Consider the following 25,068-nt stretch of genomic DNA (forward strand, 5'->3'; position numbering starts at 1 on the left):
AAGTCCAAAATAAATGATTACGAGAAGTATATCGTCTGAAAGCATGGGAGGTTGATATTAACTAAGTTGTTTGCATAAAGTCCTGTTAAATTTTTTCTAAACAACATTAACCGACAACACAACAACTGCCATTATCCGGGATTCCTAAAGCCAGTGAGAGGTGAGTCGTGGGTCACTCTCACCTCAACAGAAGTAAGATCGCATTACGAGTTACGCAAACGGCGTTACACCCTTCTGTAGTACACGTGACCCAAACAACCAGTCTCGGAGTGGATTACAACACCCCGAACAGCGACAAAAGCGATGACTAGAGAATATTCTCGTGCTTTAAATGTGTTTCATGGTACACATCTTGACTACTGTGTACAATACTAGTTTAAGGAGATAAAACGAGGGTTAGTGTTGTATCCTCTTCCGTGGTTTACACAGCTTTACAACAGGGTCTGCTTGTAGTTGTTGCAGTTTTAAGTAAATTCGTTTTTGTCCAAAGCTTTATATAAATCTTAATCAAAGGCCCATTGACACCGTCCGGTTTGTCTCGGCTACAACGACAGGGACCTCACACAGAGTTTAAACAGCCATGGATTCACCCTACATCCTCAACCCTTGCAGAACTCAAGGCGACAGCTGCAGGTAACTTTTCCGCACTGAACTTGGTGGACTGGGATGTACACACCCTCGCTGGAATATTACACAGGTGTTACTGTCAAAAGACAAGGAACTGCTAGGGCATCGAAGGAAGAAGAAATAAGTATTCTTTGTCAGTGAGACCTGTGCCATCTGGGTAAACAGCTGTGGTACATTGAGCACACATTATGACACAGAGAAGCCTTCCGACAGAGAGTAGAACACCGACACCGAAGAGAACACACTTTATGGGTTCAAAGTGCGGGTGTAGATGGGGAATAAAGAGGTATTAGAATAGATAGCACACCAGACAAGTTGGAGCTAGTTAAAATTCTCTTTAGCAACTTCCGTTCTCTTCCCCGGAACAACAAAGACGAAAGAGGGATTTAGGATCCGCGGCTAACTGATGGTTCAGTCAGTGTTTATAGCTAGCTATGTAATGCGGTTCGGTCCAGTTACACCTTATTGGGGATCAGCCTCAAAATATCTGAAACCTGTGTAACAATTTTTTTCACCACCGTTGAATTATCCTATTTCCTTGTCATGTGTAAGATGACAAAATGTTTGACAGGATTTGAAGGCTACAGGGCAAAGCTAGCAATATCGCGGAGGAGCAATCAATCCTTTCTATAAACACATATTACATACAAACGATAAGGCCAGCTGTGTAAATTATTTCCGCAGACGCTCCAGAAATGCTCACGAGCTTCACATAAGACTAAAACAGATATCTAGCTAGTAGCTACTATAGTGCAGACATTTTATGTTGTGAAAGGCTCAGCCAATGGGAGCATCGGCAGATCGTGACGTCACGATTTTGACCTTTATTTGTGCAGTTATTTGTAGGCGCGCATCTTAAGAACAGAGGGAGACTGTTTACTAAGATTTGGGGAAATAGTTTCTCGCTGTGAGATTTACTTATTTACTACAGACACATTAAGCAGTCCACGGGTCTAAGACATCACTCGGCGCTCCGTCTCAAGCCCTGAAATAGGGGCACACGTGACCCGAGTGATAATGTGCGATTATGTTTGTGTCAGCTAAACTGTTCTTTAACTGTCATAAGCTGTGAAGTGTGTATATATATAATGCTCAGCAGTAGTTTTAGTGGCTTGGTAGATTTCATACAAAGGTATCTAGGAGAGTGGAATGTGTATAATTATGGCCTGTGTATACAATAGATAAAAGAACAGAGCGCCCAATGTCTTTCCTATTCTGTCGCAGGAATTGTGTGAGTCTGGTATGATTGCGAACCTATTCGATAACAAAATATGTTGTTCTTTTTTTTGTTCGAATCTGGGGTTTAGTTCACTAGTTTTCAAGAAGTTCGCCTGATTATAACACCGAATCATCAATTATTTATTTTCTCACTCTTGCACACAAAGAGGTCCAACGCGGGATGCCACTACACACGATGTTATATATATATAAACACTCTCATCTTTCCCACTGGTTGTAAATAAATTCAGTTTATGACGAATTCAATGTACACGCTCCGAAGTGACATAGCAATTAACATCTTACTTTGTGTGAACTCTGGCCTTCAAATTTCAAAGGTCAAGAGAGGGACTTTATCTTAATATTTCTGGAGTTCGTATCTTGTAATGAGCTAAACTACTTGTAAACAGTTTTCTAGTGCGGTAGGTCTTTAAAATTGTTGACACGCAAGAGAAGCCTGATTGACCCTTGGTAAGCAAAGACACAAGGTTATCCACGCACGTGGAATGTTTTCATTCTGCTCATCTGTCGGTGCAACCTCGTCCTTAAAACTGTACTAGTTCGTGCTCTGCATTATTCAGCCTGAACTATTCACCCTGGCAAGTCTGTTTGCTTAATACTTGACCACTTTGAGATTTAAGAAGTAAGCAGAAGACAGTGCAAATAAAACTGCCATAAAATTTTCAGTTAGACAGAGGTGGAAGTTCAGTATCATACCACTTCAGTCTCTACAAGTTAGTTTGATAACTTGTCGGTGCAGGTCAACTAAGCGAAGACAATCTGTTGAAGTGAGCTGTTCTTTCGTATTCAATGTCAGGTCTGGCTCAGCTGTTTTAAAACAACTTTTACATGTATGAAAAAAAATCAGAGAAACACAAATAGGGAGACAGCTGATGGCCTTGTCAGTGAAAAGAAAAATAAATCGTAACGGATTCAGACCGGCTTCTCGTGGACTAATTCTTGAAGTTTCAAAACATTTTCTAGGACACATGTATTGTGACAGGTGTTCTTGCTTGCACCTTCAGATGCAGGTGAGTAAAAAAACCCAAACAAACATGGCCACTTCCTGCTGGTGTAAGACCTGCTTGCATCGTGGAACTAATTATTTAGGGTGATGATGTTTGTAACCGGTACATTATGACCACAGCACCAACACCGAGTCCAACATTTCCGACAGCCAACATGCTTCCAGAAGCAAGCAGACCATACGACCTGCCTTGCTGCACCGCAGTGACCTCATCTGAAGCCAGTTCCCATGGCAACAACCAGATATTGGGCGATGTAAGCAAACACTTTCTGTCCGTTGCAGCTATACTGGTTGTCGTGGTAATGGTGGTGATCTTTTCCTGGCTTCTTGTCGTCAACATCCGACATCGAGACATCTTCCGCAGGATGTACCCTCGCTGGGCCACGAGCCCCACGGACACCGACCCCTACACGTATGAAAGTATATCCGACAGAAGTCTTCGAGAGAATCCGGCGGACAGTTATGTTCGGCAAACCCCGCTGGACAACAGTCCAATGTTGTCAGACAAAAATCTTCGACAGTTGAAGGTAACAATGATGGAGGTCGAAGAAAGAGAAACTACAGGCCTACACGACTACAAATGAATGAGTTTAATTTGGTGAATGATACTTATATTTTAAAAATGTCTGTTCCGTTTGTAAGTCTTTGACCATCGCAGCTGTCACCTTTGGTTTGGAAAAAAGGCAAAGCCCTCATTTTTTCTGTGACATCACAGTAGACTGAGTAGAGGCTCGCTGACTGGGTCACGCTTGATGATCACGTGCTCGAGAGTTGAAGTTGTGGCCCTCACTGACCTCAGAAGTTGGAATGGAGATCAGTCCACGTGTTCTTTTCGCGAAAGGATAAAATATTTTCAGCAGATATTTGTAACAAACCAATGACAACACTAAGTTCTCTTCACTTACCAGGGTCTTTGAGCAGATGTTTGTGCTCTGGAACCGTTCAGGTGACATTATCTCCGAGCCTTCCTTTCATTTCTTTTGATCGTCATTTGAACGATGTAAATGAACAATAAGATGAACTTGTTGAAAATCTGTAAACAACTACATTAGCACCATAGCCACATTCAGCGCTGAAAACAGGTATACAGATGTTGTGATCACAGAATTTGTTTTCGCCTGATTCACGGTAGAATATTATGTTTGTTTACTCGTGCACGATTGATTGCTTCCTTAGTCCTGCCAGAGCCTCGAGGGCGGAGTTTCAGCGACATAAATATCCTTGCTTTCGCTTTGACCGGGGGTTTAATTTTCCCCAGGAAAGAGCTTGGACCTCTTTAAAGCTACAACCACCGAGTTCAATATCTTTTTCTCACCACTCATCCTTTCTTGTCTCGTGCACACTGTCTCAAAGATCTTGTTGTCTTTCGCACCTGCCGAAAAGCCGTTGTGTTTGATAAATAACGGTATTTTTTGTATTTGTTAGGCTTTCCATTTAATTGGAAAATAATCTTTGACAAGGAAGCAATATCAGTGTTGAATTACTTATATGTTAAAGGTAACAGCGATTTGATCGGCTTAGTTCTTGTAACTTCTGATTTGTCTTCTTTAATACCCTCGTTTTTTTTTTAACTGAAAGTGTTTCTGCGTGAGTCAGTGGCTATAAACAAGCATTTAAAATGCCAAAGACCAGTCGGGAATTCTTTTAAGGTTACCATTCTTTTCATGTACATTGTATGGGTGGTCGTGTAGACAAATGTTCTTTTTAAAGAAATTGAAATGTACAACAGGATTGGGTATAAAAAGAGAAATTAAATGAACCTTCTGGGACACCTTGTCACATGGAAAGGGTGGAGCATAAGTTGCTTGTTGTAAGGGGGAGGGGTAAGGGCTCTTAGTTGTTCAAATGGTTGCGGAATCCTCTGGAAAAACAAACAGCTGTCATTCTAATGACTGCTTGTCTTCGCACATGTGTTTGTATAAGTGAAATACAGCACTGAGCTCTATGAAGACCAATATTCATCACATTTATAATGGTACAATACTTCAGTCGAGCATGAACTGAGTTTTCTTGTTTTTAAATTTCAGCTCTGTGCAGTGGTCATAAATGGTTTCAGATAAGATACAAAATGTATACCTGTTTGTAGGTATATGAGTACATGTGATGGGTGTATGTGTAAGTGCATGTGTATAATTATACTCATGAGTATTTAATTAGATGTATATTTATAAATGTGTATATATGTGCACATGTATGTTTTCATTTATATATCTGCACATGTACACATGTGTGTATGTGAGTGGGAGGGAAAGAATATGTGTAAACATGTGCACATGTACATGTATGTGTGAATAAAAGATTTTTGTGTGCATATGGAGGTGTGTTTTCATGTCGTGTCATGCATATTGAAAGAAATGGACAAAAGAAAGAGCATGCTATTAATTCTGGATGAGACTTTTATGTGCGAAAATGGCAGTAAAAAAAAAATCACTTTTGGTTCAATGAAATCCTGACAACTTGCCAGTCTGTAGCTGACTCAACAACACATGATTCTAGTTCCGAAAAAAGTTCGACTCATTACTTCTTCGACCTCAAGTGCCCCGCCAGCTCTTCCACCCTGCACCGATTTATCTTACAGTTTGACATGTGGTTTTTGTGAACAGACCCGTTTAGCAAGGAGCATTATTGATGTGTACATACAAACTGTTGTTTGCTCTACAAGCTGACTACCATCACGTTAAACGGAATGATGTATTGTCCAGTGCATTATGGTGTTTGAGATACGATGTCTTATTATTATGCAACTCGTTCTGCTTTTTTTCAGATTTAACTGATCACACTTCCCGTGTATAATTAATAAAGTTGTTCATTAGTCATTTGTCCTGCTAGTCCCCCTTCTTTGACAACCGTGCCATCATCTGTGAACTTCGCCCTTTCAACCCTTCCGGCAGTCTCGCTATCCTTACTCTCTGGTCATTTTCTTGTCTCTACCTACCCCTCACTTCTTTCTTCTACAGGCTAACAATTCAGACAGCATGTTAGGCCAACCGCAGTAGAACAAATGTTATCTAATGATGACCCGTTCCCCTTCTGACTAACCCTCTGACCTTGAATGCACGAGGATTTTCTGGGAAAAGAAGTCGAGTTTTCGGGAAATAGCTGCATAAGTGGGGAAAAATATAATAAAGTTGGTGATGCAGAGCCTGACTAGACTCAATTACTGCATTGTGTGAGTGCACCTGTTAGCTAGCACAACAACAAAAATAACAAACCATCTGCTCGGGCAAAGGGACTGCGAAGAAGAGTTTGAACCAAGAGCAGAGATCATCGAGTTTATCATCTTCAATATACTCAGACATTGACGTTATGAAAATCGTATAAAAATACTTTTTTTTTGCTGAAACATTTCTACTTGGCTTACCCGGATATGCTTGAAAACTGTCCTTAGTGTTAGACTACATACTTTATGTCCTTTGTGTTTGGCTATATGCTGTAATCTGTTATTTTTTATGTTTGAGGACATGCTCTGAATGTGTCCTTTGTGTTGGGTGGTGTGCTTTACAGCTGTCGTGCCAGAGGACACGTTGTTAAACATTTGAGTTGGACATACATTACCAGGCGTTGTTACAACACTGCAAGCAGTAACTGTTCACACCAGACTGTACTGTGATGTCATCAACAGTTGTGGAAGCTGTGTGGTGCTCATAATAACCAGTCTGAACACACTACTCGATGGTACACCATCATCACCAAACAATGAAGCTGGGTAAAATTGTGATGTCTTGGAGTCATGTGCTCAACTATTGCCTCAGTCATGCTGTTAAAATTTTAGAATAGTGTCCTCCAAATTTGCATAAAAAACAAATTAAAACCCAGGCATTCTAACAAATGAATCAGCTTACTGTTCTCAGCGGAATTCAAATGCCCGAGCTTACTAACCTGTCTGTCAGCTTACTTTAAAAATAGCAATCGGGGGATACCGTTTTAAAAGAATATCAGTGAGTCAGAGTTTACATGCGAAATAAATTATATATATATATAAATTATCTTCAGCGCAGTTATTTAATTATACGAAGTTGTCAAAGGTAACTACACGAAGCTCGGTATAATTTTGAATTGGCCAGACACAAAACAAACAAACAAACATGTGTCTATTGACATGTTAAACTTCTGTTGTGGGGCTTGTAAACAGTGTTGTCCACAAACAAGAGCAGTACTTTCAGTCTGAAGCTTTGCTAGTCCCATTGTTTGAAACGAAACATTCGTTATTAGGTGTAACAGTTGCACTTAAAGCCAATAAAGGGTGTATGCAGATTTGATTTGCTTTTAATTTAATTCAACATTACAAGGAATCTGATATCAACTCGTTAGGCGACCTCACCGTGCCCCGAAGTCCTGCATATTAATCATATTAATCATGTCACAGCACATTACTGCTGGAGATCGGAGAGAAGGTCACTCACTCAAGAATTCACTTATGTGCACGTACACAATTTTTTCCTCTCTCTCTCTCAAGTGCACACCAAACACACACACCACACACACGCACACCACACACTAAACACACACACACATATATCATTGTCGCTTCTCGAAGCCACTTACAGGCCGGGAAAGACCGACCGAGTCTCTAAGTGCGATAAAGGGATCTTGTTAAAGTGTTTATTACTATTCCGTATAGAATGTCTATAGTGTATATAATATATCAATAATATATCGGATTAGAAGCCCAGACCCGTGGACACTACTTCATGTTTCTTTACTCCGAAGCATCTTTGCCACCTTTGTAACTACGGCTACGGGGGTAAAACATCCTCTGCAGAGTCTGCACACCTCGATACATCTTCAGAGCCAAGACCCTTGTCCTAGAGTTTCCTATGTTGCCTCAGGGCAGTTACTTAACTTTGGTTAATGAGTACGGCCACAGGAGGTACTGCACTCCACAATTCGCTTTTTCTTTGCAATGTACATTAACAGTTTACTTTTCGACAAGAGCATTTTTTTGTTATTATTCTCCAAATTAAAAACAAACTGAACACCACCACCAGACAGGAAAGGTCACGTGACTTGCACAACACAAGTGTCATGACAGTTATTTCCACAGCACCACCTACCGTTGCCACCGGGTGTCGCCCAATGCACCTTTGTGCTCAGCCCTCAGCGACTTCTCTCCAATATTAAGGTTGATAAGAGTGCATCTGATGCACATCTATAGGGCGCATGAAGAGTATCTTGATATAGTGCATGCAATGCATATTGCTATAGTGTAGAGTGTAGACTGAATGTTGCAATAGTGCATATATATAGTGCATGAAGTGTATCTTGATATAGTGCATACAGTGCATACTGCTATAGTGTAGACTCACTGTACAGCGTAGACTGAATGTTGGAATACTGCATACAGGGTATATATGTATAGTACATACAAAGCATAGTGCTATAGTGTAGAGTGTAGACTGAATGTTGGAATAGTGCATACAGAGTATATATGTATAGTGCATGAAGTGTCTCTCAATAAAGTGCACACAGGAGACATTGCTAGAGTGTGATCCACGTTGCTAGGGTTCGATCATCGTGGTCGGCTATCCAAGGGAAGAGAGGAGCAGACTCTTGACGCCATGTCACTCATCACGTGACCTCGTCCTCATCAAACCTGACGTTTGACGGGCAAGTTGTTTGACGCCTCATCCATCGCGGACACAGGAATGGAAACAAACATGGATTTTGAGCGGCCACCAGCACCACGTGCACATACATACTCACATTTCCTCAGAAACGCTGGCCGTCGACCAAGCCATGCTTCTATTAATAACCCTGACGTGTTGTGGGAGTTCCCCCCCCCCCAAGGTCACGTCGTTTCCTGTCATGAGCGTCGTCACGTGACTACAGTCTCTCGCAGGGTAGTTAGCGAGATATTTCGTCACTCAGCGATCGCACCTCGAGCTGTGAAGTCATCAGTTGCTGTAAGGTGCAGTCAACCATCAAAAACTGCTTTTACTCGGAGTTTTGCGATGTTTCGCGAGCCTTGTATGTAGACTGTGCACGTACCGACAGATATTTGTGACTGTGAACTCTGTGTGACTGTGCACATACTGTCTATATCCGAGGTGCACTCTGTGTGATTGTACACAGAGATATCGTGCTTGTGAACGAACAATTCTAATTCTGCTATTACTGGAGATATGCAGTGTGACAAGACTCGCGAGCCAGGACGTCTAGCAATAATGGCGAACTTTGAACTTTGAGTGATCGGGTGAAGTTGCTGTGACGACTGCGAAGTTTATAAGAGGCAACACTTCACGCCAAGTGAACTGTGGGATCTGTGATTAGTGGTTAAGTTTTGACGGTCCACTGCAATTTCTTGTTGTCTTGTGTCATAGTCGTCGGACTGACAGGCGGATGAATTTGTGTGAGTTTGCAGAACGAGGACTGAATAATTTGGCTATGCTCAACTTTGCTGATAATATGGAAACACTGAACATCTGCTCCGTTGTCTGCTGTGTAGAGACTGTATATATGACATACGACACACATTTCTTCTATACCCACCACTACCACACTTATCGTATGCCTACAATTTATCACAGCCAAACACAAAACATTGTTCTGCCGTACTGAACTACTTTGGTTGCTTATGTCTGTTAAACTGTGAACTTCGGGAATCAAACCCAACCGAAATCCAGTCCAGGAAGGAGGGAGAGGAGAGTTCTTAACTCGGGCGGACAACGTGGTTGGTTTGGTTTCTGTCAACTATCACCACATCGACTGACGACGAGGAAGAAAAGAACATCCTGCGACGGGGACGACTTGTCTGAAGTCTGCCAGCAGCTTCCTGCTTGCCAGTCCGTAGACAACTCTGTCGTTGGACCGACCGCCCTCAGCATCTGTGCAACAGAGAGTCCGGTGAAGTCTCTGCTGTCGTTCCCATCTCCACCGCCATGTCACTGAACTCGTCTGGCGGCGACGGCGCCTCGAGCGTCCTGCACGTGCCCCCCAAAGACCTCGACTACGAGCGCCGACTGAGCCGTGCTCATTGCCTCTACCATCGGAGGCATCGTCATGGCTGGCATTGTCATTTACATCATGTGGGGGCTGTTTAAGAATCGTCTGACAATACAGAAAATTTACATTAAGCAAGCGAAACCCGGGATGTGGGCAAAAGATGAAAACGAGGCTGAACAGGGCTTGTCAACGGTTGCAGTCTTGCCGGCCAAGAAGTCGATGAACATAAAGGATGAACACAGCTCAGAAGAGACCGATAAGATGCTAGTGGAGGAGAATGGAGGTGAGAACCCAGCTCAAACTGTTTTGGGACTGTTGAGCGAGGACAAGAGTCCAGGAGACATCTCCCCCTGTGGATGAGTATAAAGACTCGAGTTTAAGCGAAGCCGCTTTGAATGCTGGGAACCAAGAATCCAGAGAACTAAAAGAAAACGAAACTGTATGTATGTCTCAGATCTGATGTGACACTTTTAGTGAAAGTAAAGGTGACTGAAAAATACACAGAATGGATATTATTTATCAATAGGTAAGACGGCGAAACACCTGCACATACAAACGGACGAAGAGGCAAACATGAAAAATATACAAACACACACACACACACATGCTGAAATGCACCAACACACATTCACAAATATGCATGCACTAACAGCAGCACCATGTTTTACATTATTATTTCATCATAAATTTGAAGCAACAATAATAATTATATATTAGTTACCAATATTTTTGAAAACTAAAGCTAGCTTTTTACATAAGTAATAATAACCATATAATAGCTACAATATATTTGAAAACTAAAGCTAGCTGTTTACATAAGCTCCTAGAATGTTCTTTCAAATCCTACTAAACCCTTCAAACTTTTGCTTCTTGACATGGATTATGAGAGGATTATTAAACAACAGCTGTATATACACCCTATTTGAACTTGTATGTAAATCATCAATAACAACATTAAATACTTTTATACTTTACAGTGATTTTTTCCAATACCTTTTAAAATGTAGTTTGCTAGTGTTTAGTGTGCTGATATTTGCTCCACATTATACAAAATAGTTTTAAATAGAAAATGTGATATAGATACGTGCGTGCGTACTTACGTGTGCTTGTTTTGCTATTTGTCTTCTTCCTTAGTCATTTGCATACCCTTCTTGCGATGAAAAATTATTATCGTTTGCATTTTTGCTTACAGCATAAAGTGATTTTAACAGCTTAAATATGTGTTGCATGTTTAATTGTCACTTTGTCTTTTGAAATAAATTTGCTGATGTTTTATTTGAAGACATGTAGTAAGAAACTCTGTGTGTGTGGAGCGAGAGCTTTTTGTGATTGCAGGATGTGTGTTCACAAGTGCTCAGCTGCACATTTGGGAAATGTGTAATTGTGAATGAAAAATGCATTTTCCTCATTATTTTCTCTTAACCTACTGAATGCAGATTTCTGAACACCATTCTGAACACCTTCGCCCGAGTATTTGCGAATGTGAACAACTCTGTTTTGTCTTATTTACATAGCTCAAACAAGACAAATCTTGTAAAAAAAAATTTAAATGTTTTATCTTGACAGGATAACTGTGGGAGGTAATGACAGAAAAGTGCTGGCGAGATGCCAACTCGTTTTTCGAGAAAGAGGTTCTAGTCACGGACCTAGTCATGTCGTCTTATATAATACACTGCATTGTGCTTCCTGAGTAGTCGCCTCTCACCAGCTCTTGTCAACCTTCAGTTTGACAGTGTGGGTTAGTGTTAACTGTAAACCAACCCTCTGACTTCAGATTAGATATATTGAAACATTTTAAAACTTTGGTTTTAAATTTAATTTGCTGCTGAATAGCTTTGGTGTGACTTCCTTTCACCTAAGAACCTCTGACCCTACAGAAGTTGGTTATACCAGGGGAAGAAAGCTGACACTTTTGACTTATCTGTGTACCACTCAGGGTACCATGGAGACTTTAGTCAGAGATTTCAACATGTTCTCACAAAACTTCGTTCAAGTGTTCCTTGTGCAATTTTTTATTTTTCCATCATGGAATGCCAACTTTAACCACCAATGGAAACACACATCGAAATATTTTACAGAGAATAAAGCTGGTTTGTACTGGTATTCATATGATTGACATTGATGAATACTCTTGTCTTAGAAGTTCTATCAAAGACTGCTTGAGTCAACCCCGAGAAAACTCTTAGGGTGTCAAGTAAAGCCTGACCCTTGGTGACTGGTCTCAACTAGAGGTGCACCGTCCGTCAGACATCGTACAGACCCCAGCGATAACCCAGCGATAACTCTGGGTTAACCCAGCGATAACCCTGGGTCAATGCTCGCGAGGTCATCAGCATCAAGTGGCCATTCCAGAGATAAGTCTTCCACACGACTGGATATGACAAAAATCAAGTTCTGAGCAAGTTTTTGCATAGACACCAAGTGCCTGGTGTGTGTGGTTTCAGATGCCGCACAGGTAATCGAACAAAACTTTTTTAAAAACCAACAATCGACGACAGAGAGACGACATCATCGAGGGACTGGCACGTGCATGCGAGTCTAGTCATATCTAGACGGATGCTTACAAACATCTGTCACTGCTTCGACCGACTGGTTTGATATTCTCAGAAAATATGGCGGCGAACACTTCAGATTATCTACCCTTGAACAACATCTCGAGGGTTGTCGATGTTGTAGACAGGTTCTTGTGGACCGACTTCGAGGCTAAGCCGCTGCTGCAAGCTTTCCTGATGTTGCTGGGCATCATTGCCATCGTCACCATCGTGTGGGTGATGGTGGTGAACTGTCTGAACCGAAAGGTCATCTGGAGGATGCACGAGAGGGAAGCGGATCCAATGATGTGGAAGGGGGAGGCGACTTTGGTTTAACTTAACTGTTGTCAGTGTAGTGATAGCAAGAATGCACACTTACATACACACACACGAACATTCACCACACACACACACACACAGTGAGAGAGAAACATACTAAACAAACCTACAGATGCACTACGATACAGACACACGTGCGCGTGACTAACACTAACAGTAATAATGGTAACTTTAGTTTGATTGTTGCAACTGTAATAGTAGTGGTAATGGTGGTGGTGTAGTAACTTTAGTCTGATTTTCATAATTGTAGTATTTTTGTAGTGTATCTTTAGTAACTTTAGTCTCATTGTCCCACTTGTAATATTAGCAGTAATGATGGTGACATAGTAACTTTGATTGTAACAACGAAATTCCAATAGCTGAACATCAAAGTAAGTTTGTACGCGTGTTTCCTTTTTAATTGCATTAGGATTATATTTTTTAAATGCAGTTCGGGACTTTGTGTGTATATATATATATCGACTAAGGAAGTATTTGCTTTTTTAACTTTTACTTATTTTGTCTGTTTACTTGTGTTTTTATCCCATCAAGTAGAATTTTGTCTTTTAATGAGTTTCTGTGGGCTGTTTGTGGACTGATTGTTCTAAAAGCTATTTACTTTATATTACACTTTTTATTAATTCTTGTGCTTATAGTTTGGGTCTGCCTAATTGACTTTTACAATCGGACTATAAAATATATCACTATGGTAAACTATTTCACAGCAGGGGTCATGTGTAACTCTGACCTTTCTAGTTCACACAGACCGGCACTTAGTCGTCCTTATCAGGTGTATGCACCCTGGTGTATACCTACAACGGTTCTTTGCTTCTACATCAAGTTTCAAAGTTTAACTCATTAAAAGTGTTTGTTAAAAATGAGATAGATGGCTTTCAGTTTAGGGTGTTCGTTGAGAGAAATAGTGCTTTTCTCAAATACAGTTTGGGGACAAGTCTCCCGTTAATTACTACCAACACAAATTACTATAGCATATCAAATGATGTTACAAAGCAGCTCAGTAACTCAGTCTACATTAAATCTGCTTCTGGTTGATATTTCTATGTATTTTTGTCTATTGCTATCTGTATCAAAACTATTTATCTTATTATGGCTTTTGAATAAAATGGAGAAAATTTATTGTGAGAGATTGTTTTTCATAGTTAAGTGTTTCAATCTGATAGTTCGTCTTTATCTGTTTTTTTTAAAGTCCTTATATAAACATAGTTTGAAATTTATAAAATCTTGACACTAATTATTAAGACAATTTTTGGACATTAGAGATTCAGATTACAACAATGTTAGTCTACGTATTTTGATCAGAACTTCTGTGATTGGTTGGTAGAAAGCAAAACAGTTTTTAACGAGGGCCTTAGAAATACCGGCAAGTTTTACTAAGGGTTAGACAGCCTTTTGCATTTTATGGATGAGAAAAACTGAATAGGTCACAAATATTCTAGGGATTCTACAACTGTTTTTGAAACTAGCCTCCATTCTTATTATGTTTGTGGTTTTTTTTTTGCTTTTAAGTAAAGCGCTTTAAGCCCACCTTTAATGGTGGAAAAAATCCCTATATAAATAAAAATATTCATAAAAATAAAATAATAAATAATAATAATAATACTAGATACGCATCTACACGTATTCTTCTCCTGTACAGGCAGTATACGTTGTTTGCGGTAATGACACACCTTTATGTATCTACTTCTATACCGCTACTCTATTCATATTATATATATATATGTCACTTTGGCAATACCTCAACCTCTACATGCCTTTTTCATGTCTCCCACCACTCTACATTTATTCCATGGCTATCACCCGTGATAATGGCAAACACACCTCTACACGGAGACCACTTCTTGTTCCTCACAACCAGTAGAACGATGACAGTTTGTGTTTTTCTCTGCCGATAACACAGGGACGATGAGTGTGAATAAAATAGCTGTTATAAGAATAAAGCAAGCAAAAGCTAAAATTCTGTATATTATATTTGTTGCTGTTGTGTAGACTATTTGCCAAATAATATACAAAAGTCTTACATCAGCTTTGGGATAAAAGTAACCTGGGGCATGAGTGACTGCACGTGTCAAACATTTGTGACAAGAACATGCGCATGGAGAATTTCCGAAAAGCAACTGCTGTTGGCAAAAGCGGGGCTGACCTCACTATTAGCTAACACGCCACTAGACTTTACTTTGTCAGTCTGGTTTTTTAAGTTTGTATACATAATTTTCTGGAAAATCATCATGGCCCCCTTCACTAGAATGTGGAGAGAGGGGTCATCAAAACTATCTACTTCAAAAAGTTGGCTTGAACAGCCAACCGTTCTTTTCTGATGTCGAGATAACAGTCTACAAACATAACTAAACACTGAGAGAGGTCAAGAGTCTTTGACAAGAACTGCACATGGCTAGGCAAGAGCTGGTGGGACAACTGGAACCGAATGTTGATTAGGGTTGGGGGACGTTAGTGACATCATCACGTGACTTATGACAGTAAATACACAGTGGCATTCACAGACTGACCTACAGCAATAAATTTATCGTTCTCTATACAGGGTGTGTACTGCAAGAAACAGGGAAAGGGGTGCTCATGGAGCTCACTTACATTTTGGATACAAAATAATGCAATCTTGTAGGGACCCCGCCCGGTGGGTGGGCAGGTTGTTCATGAATAATGGATGACCTCAGCTACTCAGTGTTGTTGTCAAAGTAAAGCTGCAAAAAAAAAAAAAGTATTTAAAGATTTCGGATTGAATTCATGCTGCAAAGTTCGTTAAAATGGCGAGGTAAGTGTTTTTCTACTGAAAACCAAACTGTAAGCTTATAAGTGAGGTGCAACAAATAAAGGAAAGAGGGTGCGGGTCTTCCACTAAAAGGGCAATGTTCGAATATATATATATCCCCTTTTATGAGAATTAGCAACATACTTGTTACTTCACATTGTAGTAAGCTCTACAAATGTATATTTTTAATGAGTGTATAGTTTTCCTTTGCATTGTTGTCTCACGTGATGTCTAAACATAGCACACAGTCACACAGATTTCTCAGAAATGTTCTAGGACATTATAGTCTCAACAAGAGGCCAGACGAGATTATAAAAGTTTAAAAGCCAACAGTGTTGAATCATTCCTTCTTGATCGTGATCACGTAGCCTTTAGAAACATAAAAGCCTCGGTGCCTATACAAACATTTCTATTTCATGTCCTTCACTTGTTCTGGAGCTGGTCCAAAGTCCCTGCTTGATAATTTACATGTCTGACCGTCGTGCAGAAAAGGAGACAAAGTCTATTCAAACAGTCACCGACTGCAGAAAGAAAAAGGGAGGTCTCCCTACAGAGGCCCCTATTATTATCTAGACTGTTTGAAGTAGTTTCCTGCCCTTCGCTGCTACTGGAATTCTTCTTTTGGAAGGAACACTTGTGCATAAATTAGACGAGAAGTTGTTGGCTCAAACTACCTGAAACACCTGTCATCATGTTTTTGAGAAACAAAATAGCATCAGGTCTGCTTTGCTTGCTTCCAGAAACAAATGAGAAGAGCATTTCCTCCCAAAGTTTTCATCACCCAGCCTACCATTATCGTTATTAAAAACCTGTGCAGTCACAAAGGTAGGTGCATGACCATTTTCAAAATTTTATTGAATGAATTTTGAAGCTTCTTGATCATCATCTTAATGACAGTGGTAATACTTTATTGGTCCTTGTAAAAATGTATACAATAATAAAAGCCACATAAATATCACAATCACTCGTCCACTCAAAAAAAAGATAACAACAAACTAGCTTCTCATCCTCTCGTCACACAATAAGTAATATTACGAAAGATTTACTCTCGAGACAGCAAGTAATCATATCGGGAAGTAAAATCATGATACACCTTCATACTTATTCTTCTTGTTTCAACAGTTGCTTCCCTTCCTGAGGTTGTTCCTATTCTTGGAAGACGGTTCACCGGGACAAGTAACCAGTCCATCACTTGGTTGTCTCCCGTGCAAGGGTCTCCCAGGCCCTGAGTGTCGACGCTACCCTCTTTCTTCTTGTCGGGTACCAGGAACTTCCAGAGACACAAGACCTGGTGCCAGCGAACCCGTGTGAAATCGAGGCTCTGACGCTGCCGTGACGTCACGAAGCAGGCGGTTGCGTTTCCTTTGACTGAGGGAAGAAAGGTGAAGGTCGGCGTCTGGGACAAGATGGTGGCGCTTCAAGTCGGACTCATGATCCTGGGTGCGGTTGTGATCTTTATAATGATCTTTGTCACGTGCAAACTGTTTTTCATTGGCAACGACTTCAAAATGCGTCTACGTCTACGTGGTTTGATTTTTTGAATGGCTCGCTGATGATGGAAATGTAATGTCAATATAAATGAGAAGGTTTAGTGATGTTTAATAGCAAAGCTAGAAATAGCTTAGTGCTCATGAGTTTGTGCACCGATGTGTCTTTGCACGTGTGATGCCCTGAGAACTATCGTGCAAATAAAGAAAGATAAGAAAATGTAGCCGGGCTCGCTCACACACTGTACCACAGTCATTTATCTTCCCTTGTGCTCACACATTCATTCTGCCAATGTGATTGTCAGGTACACACGCATGTACACGCACGCACACACACATGCATACACATACATGAACAGACACACGCGCATACACATACATGCACACACACACACTACTCTTTCTCCCCATCAAAATACTGCTTGAATCCTCCGCCATTTTGAAACTCACTATTTTACTTCTCGAACCTTCTGGAATCTCATTTTTTATTCTGCGTATTTGCTGTCTTTATATACTTAATTCTGAAGAATGTGTTCAATCTACCGAAAATTGTTCAAATGTACTGACTGTGCAATGTTTGTATTATGGGGTTAGTTGGAAAAAATTTACTTGTGAGAAGTCCGCAGTTTTCTGAAGTATGAAGATTACAGGTCATCACAATTGTGTGATTTAGTGATTTTAATAATGTGTTTAGGATTCCGGTGTTATCACATCTTCTGGTGAAGAAAATCTTTTTTAATTAACTCAGAGATATGCTGTGAAAATTATTTTCTGCCGTTTACATGTATATGTGTGTATGTGTGCAAAGTACACAGCCGAAGCAAATAATATATCATCAAAAAACTCCTTAGTAAAGAATGAATAAGTAGAGTAGAGATAAATTAATGTTTTGTGCTACAGTGGTCAGTTCTATATAGATGGCAATATTTGAAACGAAACAGAGCTGATACATACAAGATAGGTAGTGAGTGTATGGGTGTGAATGTGTAAAGTTTCAGTGTGTTGTAAGTTGCTTTTTATATTACAGGTATGCATATATCCACCATGTCAAAATGACTATGAGCCATTGATATTAAAGTGTGTCATGTATATGTATGTATGTCTATAAATGTGTGTGTGTGTGTGTTTGCACGCGCACCTTTTTACCTGTTTTGTTACATTGTCCGCGTGCAACACCTTTCTGCAACAGCTAATCACCAAGGCACTCACACCACTCTGCAAACTGTGTGAATGTTTCAAACTTGACAGTTAATGTTCATTTTATTCAGTACAGAGCCCGTAAAATGTTTTGGTTTGTATTCAATACAGCGACCGTATAATTAATGCCGAGTCCCCGGATACTAGACTGCACCACATGCTTTTCTTTTTTTTAAACTGACAACCCAGGACTCGCTGTTCCGAAAATTTTCCACACAGCGAGCATGGTCCCTAAATGTTTGTTTGTTTGTTTGGTTTGTGTGTGTTGTCCAAGGCTCTTTCTCTGTCTCCGTTTTTTTTTGTTTTTCTTTCTCTCATTCCACCCTCTACTCTGTGGTCTCAAGCTTGGCGCAGGATATGCAATGCACTTCTCGAATGAGAAAATTCATCGTAAATATGAATTTGAAAAATCAAAACAACATTCAGTTCATCAGTTAACCTTTGCTGTTCAGTACTCGACTTGTCATCAGGGGGTGGGGAGTGGAGAGGGAAAGACAGAAGCAGCAGCTTGCCACAGACACTTTTCTTGAACGACGGTAAGCAAGTCCTGCAGGGCACGGACAAGTCAAAACAATAACAAACAAGCAAAAAGACTTTATGGACGAATCAAAAACCTGATCAAATTACCAGTAAATTACCAGTAACAAAGATGTAAATTGTCCTCTAGAAGGATATCACATAAAAATGTGCAATATATATATATTCGTTATGAAAAACTGTGCGCTGACCTCATAGACAGTGTCTAGTGTCACAGGTAACACTGTGCTGAATGAGTCAGTGTCACAGGTAACACTGTGCTGAATGAGTCAGCGTCACAGGTAACACTGTGCTGAATGAGTGTCACAGGTAACACTGTGCTGAATGAGTGTCACAGGTAACACTGTGCTGAATGAGTGTCACAGGTAACAATACCAAACGAGGAACAGCACATTGACATTGAGGCCTCCCTCATGACACCTTCATCTCCCCTCGGTTACAGCTGGACGAGGCGGCATGTCAAAGGTCAGGTGAGTACACCAACAGTTCACCGTGCAAGCAGAGTGTGAGTGGGCGAGGTGGACAGGTACCAAGATGCGCAGTGGCAGTATCAAGCCGTGGTGTGGATGGAGGCTAGCTATTCGTCCGTTGATGACATCTTCGCAAGGCCTTGGAAAGACGTCTACGGCACAGACGGACAGAGTAGACAATCTATATTGTGGTATTGTCAGGATAATGTCCAGAAGATAGACATCTTCATAGCCATTGAGATAAAGGAGATATCTATCGTGCCAGGAATGTGGAAAGACAGCACTGCCAAAGTTCGCATCCTTCTGTCAATATCTGTTGCTATGGTGAGCATCTATCAACTCTGGTACTTGATAAGGAAACCACCGTTTATGAAACGTTGCTTCTCTGAACAGAATCAGTTTCGTACAGGTAGGTACCTGAGTCGACCAGTTGAGGCTTATCGTACAGACAGCACGTGCCCGACTCCATGAGATACAGCTTCTGGTGACACTCGCGCAGCACTTTAGGGTCTATCCTGTCGAACGACACCGCGATGGAACCGTCTGGAACTTTGTAATATTCCGACGAAGCCGACTTGGTGAAGATGGTGACTGGCAGAGAAAAGCGACTGGCGCCCTTGGCGTCTGACGTCACTTCCGGCAAATGCGCGCTGGCGTTGCTCAGCCAGGTGGAGACGCTGTCGTAGCGGTGGTTGTTGACGCCCCGCAGCCGGCGCTTCTTGCATTGTCTGTGGAAACACACGACGAGGAGAACGATGATGGCGATGGTGGTGACGCCCATGACGACTGGGATGGCAAAGAGAACCACAGTGTCGTTCTCAAGCTGCGCATGCGCGCGGAAGTTCTTCTTCCGGTCAGTCTCCGCATGTAAGGTCAAGGCCGTGTGTGTTCGCGGGGGTGGGGCTTGAAGATCGGCTAATTGGTTGAAAGTAAAGAAGACAGTTATTACTTATTCTTGTGATACTAAAGAAAGCAAAGTCGAGAATGTTTGTTTTGTTTCATTTATGATGATTAAACGATCGATGATGATGATGATGATTATGAGAATGACTCAAAACATCACTCACCTTTAGAGTTTGTAAACGTTTGTGAGAGCGGTTGGCACTGCCAGTCCGGCTCCTCGTCCTGGCATCTCGGTTCTCTTTCTGCCACCCCGGGTGTCTTGGGATAGCAGTAAGAACACTTGACACATCGGTGAGTTTGCGGGTCGATAAATTCACCTGCAAGGTGATTGTAGATGTGAAACCATTACTTCAAAGGTTCAAATGCTTACTAAGAGGTTGTTGTGATGAAGTTGTTTGTTTAAACAAAATACTGCATCTTTAGCTTCAGCATGATCCACAAGCCCGCGATATGCTGATGGGAACATGATGTTCCTATTATGTTTTATGATGACAAGAGTAGGACTGGTGTCTACAGTTCATTTTGCGCTGACAGTTAGGTCTGTTAGCTTACAGTTCATTATAGTACAAGTGAGCATATTTTTCTTGAATTAATTTCATTCTCATGAAATTATAGTTAACCTCTCTAATGGCTTTTGAATGAGGCAAGTTCACAAACACTTTCAGTGGTAAACATTTCTTTTAAAAAACCTGTTGTATACTTAGTCCTTTAATAATTTAACATCAAGCTGTAGTAGGAAACATCTCTAGTATGTTTCCATAAAACGGTAAATAGTCCCGCGTAAGGATAATAGTCAGTTATTCCCTATTGCAGCTCTTTGATAGCTTAGACTGGGCGCGCAAGGAGAGTTCTTCAGGGTTAAAGGCCCAAGGGATCCTCGATTTGGCGATCTTCTGCCTTAGAGTCGAGAAGGCGACCCACTAAAAACAGAAAGAAACAGTCGTAGAAGTGACAAACTCACCTTTCCTGCAGCTTCCACACCTGACATCAACGTTCGACCTGCAAGGAGTCAGCACGACCTCCTGTGCTCCACACTTGCTGCAGGAGAGACAGGGGGCAGGGCTGGAGGACCACGTGGCCATGTAGGTGCCCTCGGCGCACGGGTGGCAGACGGTGTCGGACTCCCGGGTGCAGGGGCCGGCCATGTAGGTGCCCGGTGGGCACATCGAGCACTGGCGACAAGAGAACCCTGAACCCGGCGAGTAGTAGCCCTCTGCGCATGCGTTACAGGTCGTGTCTTTTTTGCGCGTGCAGGGGCTGAGGGTCTCTGTGCCCGCTGGGCAGCGCGAACAGGGGCTGCACGTTCTGTTGTCCGCTGAGACGAAGTGACCTCCCTTGCACCGTTCACATTGCGTGTCTTTGGTATTCGTGCACTCGCGGCGCTCGCGCTCTCCAGGAAGACAAGAGGAGCATGGGATGCAGCGCCGCCTGTCGGAGCTGGAGAAGGTTCCAGACGGGCAGGGCGAGCAAGTCGAGTCTTGAGCGCCGCTGCACGATGCCGTCTGCAGCACGGAGCCTGCGCGACATCTGCGGCATCGCTGACACAAGCCGGTGGTGTTGCTGAAGAAGAAGCCCTCCGCACATGGCAAGCAGACCGTGTCACTCACCGCCGAGCAGTTCTGGACCAGCGTTTGACTAGAATCGCATGTAGAGCATGGGCGACAGCTGGCGCCCCCTTCCGGCGAGAAGGTACCAGGGGGACACAACTTACACACAGTGTCTTCAAGTCCCGTGCAGGGGCTGGACTCCTGATGACCCGCAGGGCACAGGCTGCAAGGGAAGCAGAGAGTGTTGTGTCTAGGAGTGCACTTCCGGCTTTTAAAGAACCCTGAAGGGCACTTCCGGCAACGCCTGCATGCCGGCCAGGTGGACTGGGAGAAATGGCCGCGGGAGCAAGGCTGGCACAGCGCGTCCCGTTCTGAGGAGCACGCTCTAGTCTCGTAGGTGCCAGCGGGACACACCGTGCATGGCGTGCAGTCACTTCCTGTTCCGGTGGAAAAGTAGTTTGCTGGGCATGCGCTGCAAGTAGTGTTAGCTTCAGAACAGGGCGAGGTGGTCAGGAAACCTGCAGGACACACCCCGCACTGACGACAGGTGCTGACGCCCCCTTCACTGGAAGCGAAAAAGCCCTCGTCACAGACTCTCTTGACGGTGTCTTGAGCTGCGATCTGCGAAAACAACAACAACAACAACAATAATAATAATCATCCTCTGTGTGAGAGGAAGATTGTGGAATTGTGTGGAGGTCAGTTTAGAAAGCATAGTGAAGATGATGACAAAGTAAACAGCGACGATGACAAAGATAACAACGACGACTACGACCTTAATAACGATGTTGATTGATTGTATTAGTGTTTCAATGGAAAGGAGAACCTTTATTCTACTTGTCGTTACAGTGGCTGTCGCTTGTGACATGATGCAACACCTGGATGGTGTCTGCTTCCTGTGACACCTGCTTGACCCAGGTAATCTGCACTCGCGCTAATGCACAGCGTTTCGTACAACTACAACATTCTCCGCAGGTCAGTGTCAGAAGGGTTGGGCGAAGTGACCTACAGCACACGATCACAATGAGTAGACAGCGGTTTCGAGCCTCTCCGATTTCAAACTCCTGAATAAAGCCTCAGCGCACCCGACAGTTGAATGTGACTAGACCGCGAAACCGAAACTTCAACATTTCTGGCTCGGAATTCGCTTCCCGCTTTGCACACAGTCGAGGCCTTGACACACACACACAGATGACAGTTTTACAGGAGCTGTGTAGTGTTTCGGTATCTTTGAGGGGCTTGCAATATAAATATACAGTATGGCGGGTGAGAGAGAGGCACACCTTTGCACAAGTTATTTGTGCATGCATCGAAACCTGCAAGTACATGTGCACTGACTCACAAAACAATTAAGACACTATACACAAGACACTATGTACAAGACACAAGACACTATGTACCAGACACTATATAAAAGATACCCACAATACACAAAACACTAAACACAAGAGTTTAAAAATATTCTTAGACCCTTCGTGCTACCCGTGGACATGACCTACCCCGTTTTTCCCCATTTCCTGATACAAACCCGAAGATATTCATTTTCCAGGTTTGTGAAGGGTGTGTGTGAGGGACTTGGTGACTAATCCTCTAGTCCATGTCTCGTGGTCACTGAGCTCATGCAATGGAGTCAAGAAATACTCGGGTGTGAAGGGGATTTGACGGGCCCAGTGAGCATACAGACTCCACAAACATCAGCCTCGCTTAAGGGTGGGGTCATTTATTTCAGAATACAATACCTGGAATGCGGAAATGTCTGCTGATAATAATGCAGATATTATCAGCCCCTCCCTTTTTTATGCAGGATGTAGTTTGACTATTATTTCAGTTTATTTCATGAGCTCATTGCCCGGACCTGTCACAGTGCTGTAAGAATTTTGAAGTCCTGTGTGTCGGTGCGAAGTGATTGATCTCTAGGTGAAGCGGGTTCTGTGCACATGTCAATTTTCAAACTAATAAAATATAAAATTAATCCAAGAAACAACTAATTTTTCAAATAACCACAAAATGTGTGTCAATAACGCAGGTTTCTTCCTAGAAAAAGACGCATGCAAACAGGTTTATTTATGCAAATATCCCAGCTCCTGTTACAAACAAACACGATGGTGCTGACCCTGTAGAATACCAAGTGCAATATCAGTTCCCTGTCAGTCGCCTGCAGATTGACAGTGTCATGTCAATCCATGTCAGTTGCTACAAAACAGAGAACTTTCCAAATGTTATCGCATTCGATCAGTAAGTACCCGGTAGAACGATATCACCAGTACAATAGGTGGTTGCCATCATCATCTATCTTTGTGCTGACTGTCCTCCGTCATCATTCTCCTCCAAACACCCCTCCCTGCTCGCCCTGGGAACTGTGGATGCCCAAAAGACCATCAGCATGTTGCATGCCATGTCAACAACTCACGGTTACTGCGACGAACAGCAGGTACACGGGGTGAGGTGAGAGGTCAAAGCACCATCACGTTTGTCTGTCCTCACCGACTCCAGCAAACACCCGCCATGCGATTGCAAACAGAACTGGAGTTTGTGTTGCATAAAATGACATCCATGATAGGGCTAGACACTGTAGCAATATAGAATGATAATGTGTAGCTTACCAGCAGTGAGTGGCTCAAGACGAGAGCAGCCAGCAGTGGAGCAGGTCGCTTCATGTTGTCCCGTTGCTTGTGGCTCTAGTCCTCGGCTGACATCGTCGCGCTTGTAACTGCCGCTGTCCTCAGGAACATCCACCACTCCCACCACTCTCCATTCCAGCCCCCGCTCCCTCCCACACCAGCTTTACCCGCCCTAAACGGGTGTGTGTGGTATTTTTTGTGTAAGTTTGCCGTTTTGTGAAAATAGAGCTGACACGAACGATAAGTAGAACGGGACTTACCCAGTTGCTATTTTTAGCACGAGCTTAGTCGGGTTTAGCGGTTATATTATCTTTTCATTCAAGCGTTTCAGTTGATATGTGATGATGGTTATATAGGTCTGGCATTTCCACACACACACACACGGACACATATACATAATTAGATCATGAACGAAGATAAACTAGTTTTACCCATTTATAGACTAGCTTCAAAAATAGAGGCTTGGTCATTCCGTTAGGCTACACACAGTCCAAATAAGGACAAAAGTGGGACTAAATTTGACAAAATATTTATATGATGGTAAGATTTGAATTTTTTTTAAACCAGACTCGGTCAAATGTTTCACTCTGTTGGGCAAACATTCGTGTTTGCGCCCGTGTGGTGGTGTGTATGCGTGCGTGTGGTGGTGTGTGTGCGTGCGTGTGGTGGTGTGTATGCGTGCGTGTGGTGGTGTGTATGCGTGCGTGTGGTGGTGTGTATGCGTGCGTGTGGTGGTGTGTGTGCGTGCGTGTGGTGGTGTGTGTGCGTGCGTGTGGTGTGTCTGCATATTGTATTGTAAAGAGCACTGTGTTTAATATACGGCTTGACAGCTGTTTATTTATCACGGTGGTAGGTGGT

At 42.3% G+C, this 25,068-nt stretch overlaps 1 protein-coding gene and 1 long non-coding RNA gene across 2 annotated transcripts; one reads left to right on the forward strand and one right to left on the reverse strand.

Annotated features, from left to right (window-relative positions):
- The first annotated feature begins 14,645 nt into the window (after window positions 1-14,645).
- LOC112560851 lies at window positions 14,646-18,024 on the forward strand. The gene is made up of 2 exons (XR_003098608.1): window positions 14,646-16,273; window positions 16,571-18,024. It is a non-coding gene; the product is annotated as an uncharacterized LOC112560851 (long non-coding RNA).
- Window positions 18,025-18,711: 687 nt separating this feature from the next.
- LOC112560532 (laminin subunit alpha-5-like) lies at window positions 18,712-24,456 on the reverse strand. Its single transcript, XM_025232452.1, has 4 exons — window positions 24,193-24,456; window positions 21,004-22,210; window positions 20,207-20,359; window positions 18,712-20,054 (listed from the first exon to the last, which is right to left on the reverse strand). Exons 1-4 carry the CDS (start codon window positions 24,244-24,246, stop codon window positions 19,507-19,509), a joined length of 1,962 nt encoding a protein of 653 aa, XP_025088237.1. The 5' UTR covers window positions 24,247-24,456; the 3' UTR covers window positions 18,712-19,506.
- Window positions 24,457-25,068: the final 612 nt, after the last annotated feature.

The sequence above is a fragment of the Pomacea canaliculata genome, linkage group LG3 (assembly GCF_003073045.1).
Source record: "Pomacea canaliculata isolate SZHN2017 linkage group LG3, ASM307304v1, whole genome shotgun sequence".
Taxonomy (NCBI): domain Eukaryota; kingdom Metazoa; phylum Mollusca; class Gastropoda; order Architaenioglossa; family Ampullariidae; genus Pomacea; species Pomacea canaliculata.

Bases quoted from the DNA above. Each gene is read 5' to 3' on its own strand.
- LOC112560532 (XM_025232452.1), bottom strand. From the start codon at position 24,246: ATGAAGCGACCTGCTCCACTGCTGGCTGCTCTCGTCTTGAGCCACTCA. The intron at 22,211-24,192 runs GTAAGCTACACA...TTGTTTTCGCAG, and splicing joins TCTTGAGCCACTCACTGCTG to ATCGCAGCTCAAGACACCGT. The intron at 20,055-20,206 runs GTGAGTGATGTT...TCAACCAATTAG, and splicing joins AACGTTTACAAACTCTAAAG to CCGATCTTCAAGCCCCACCC.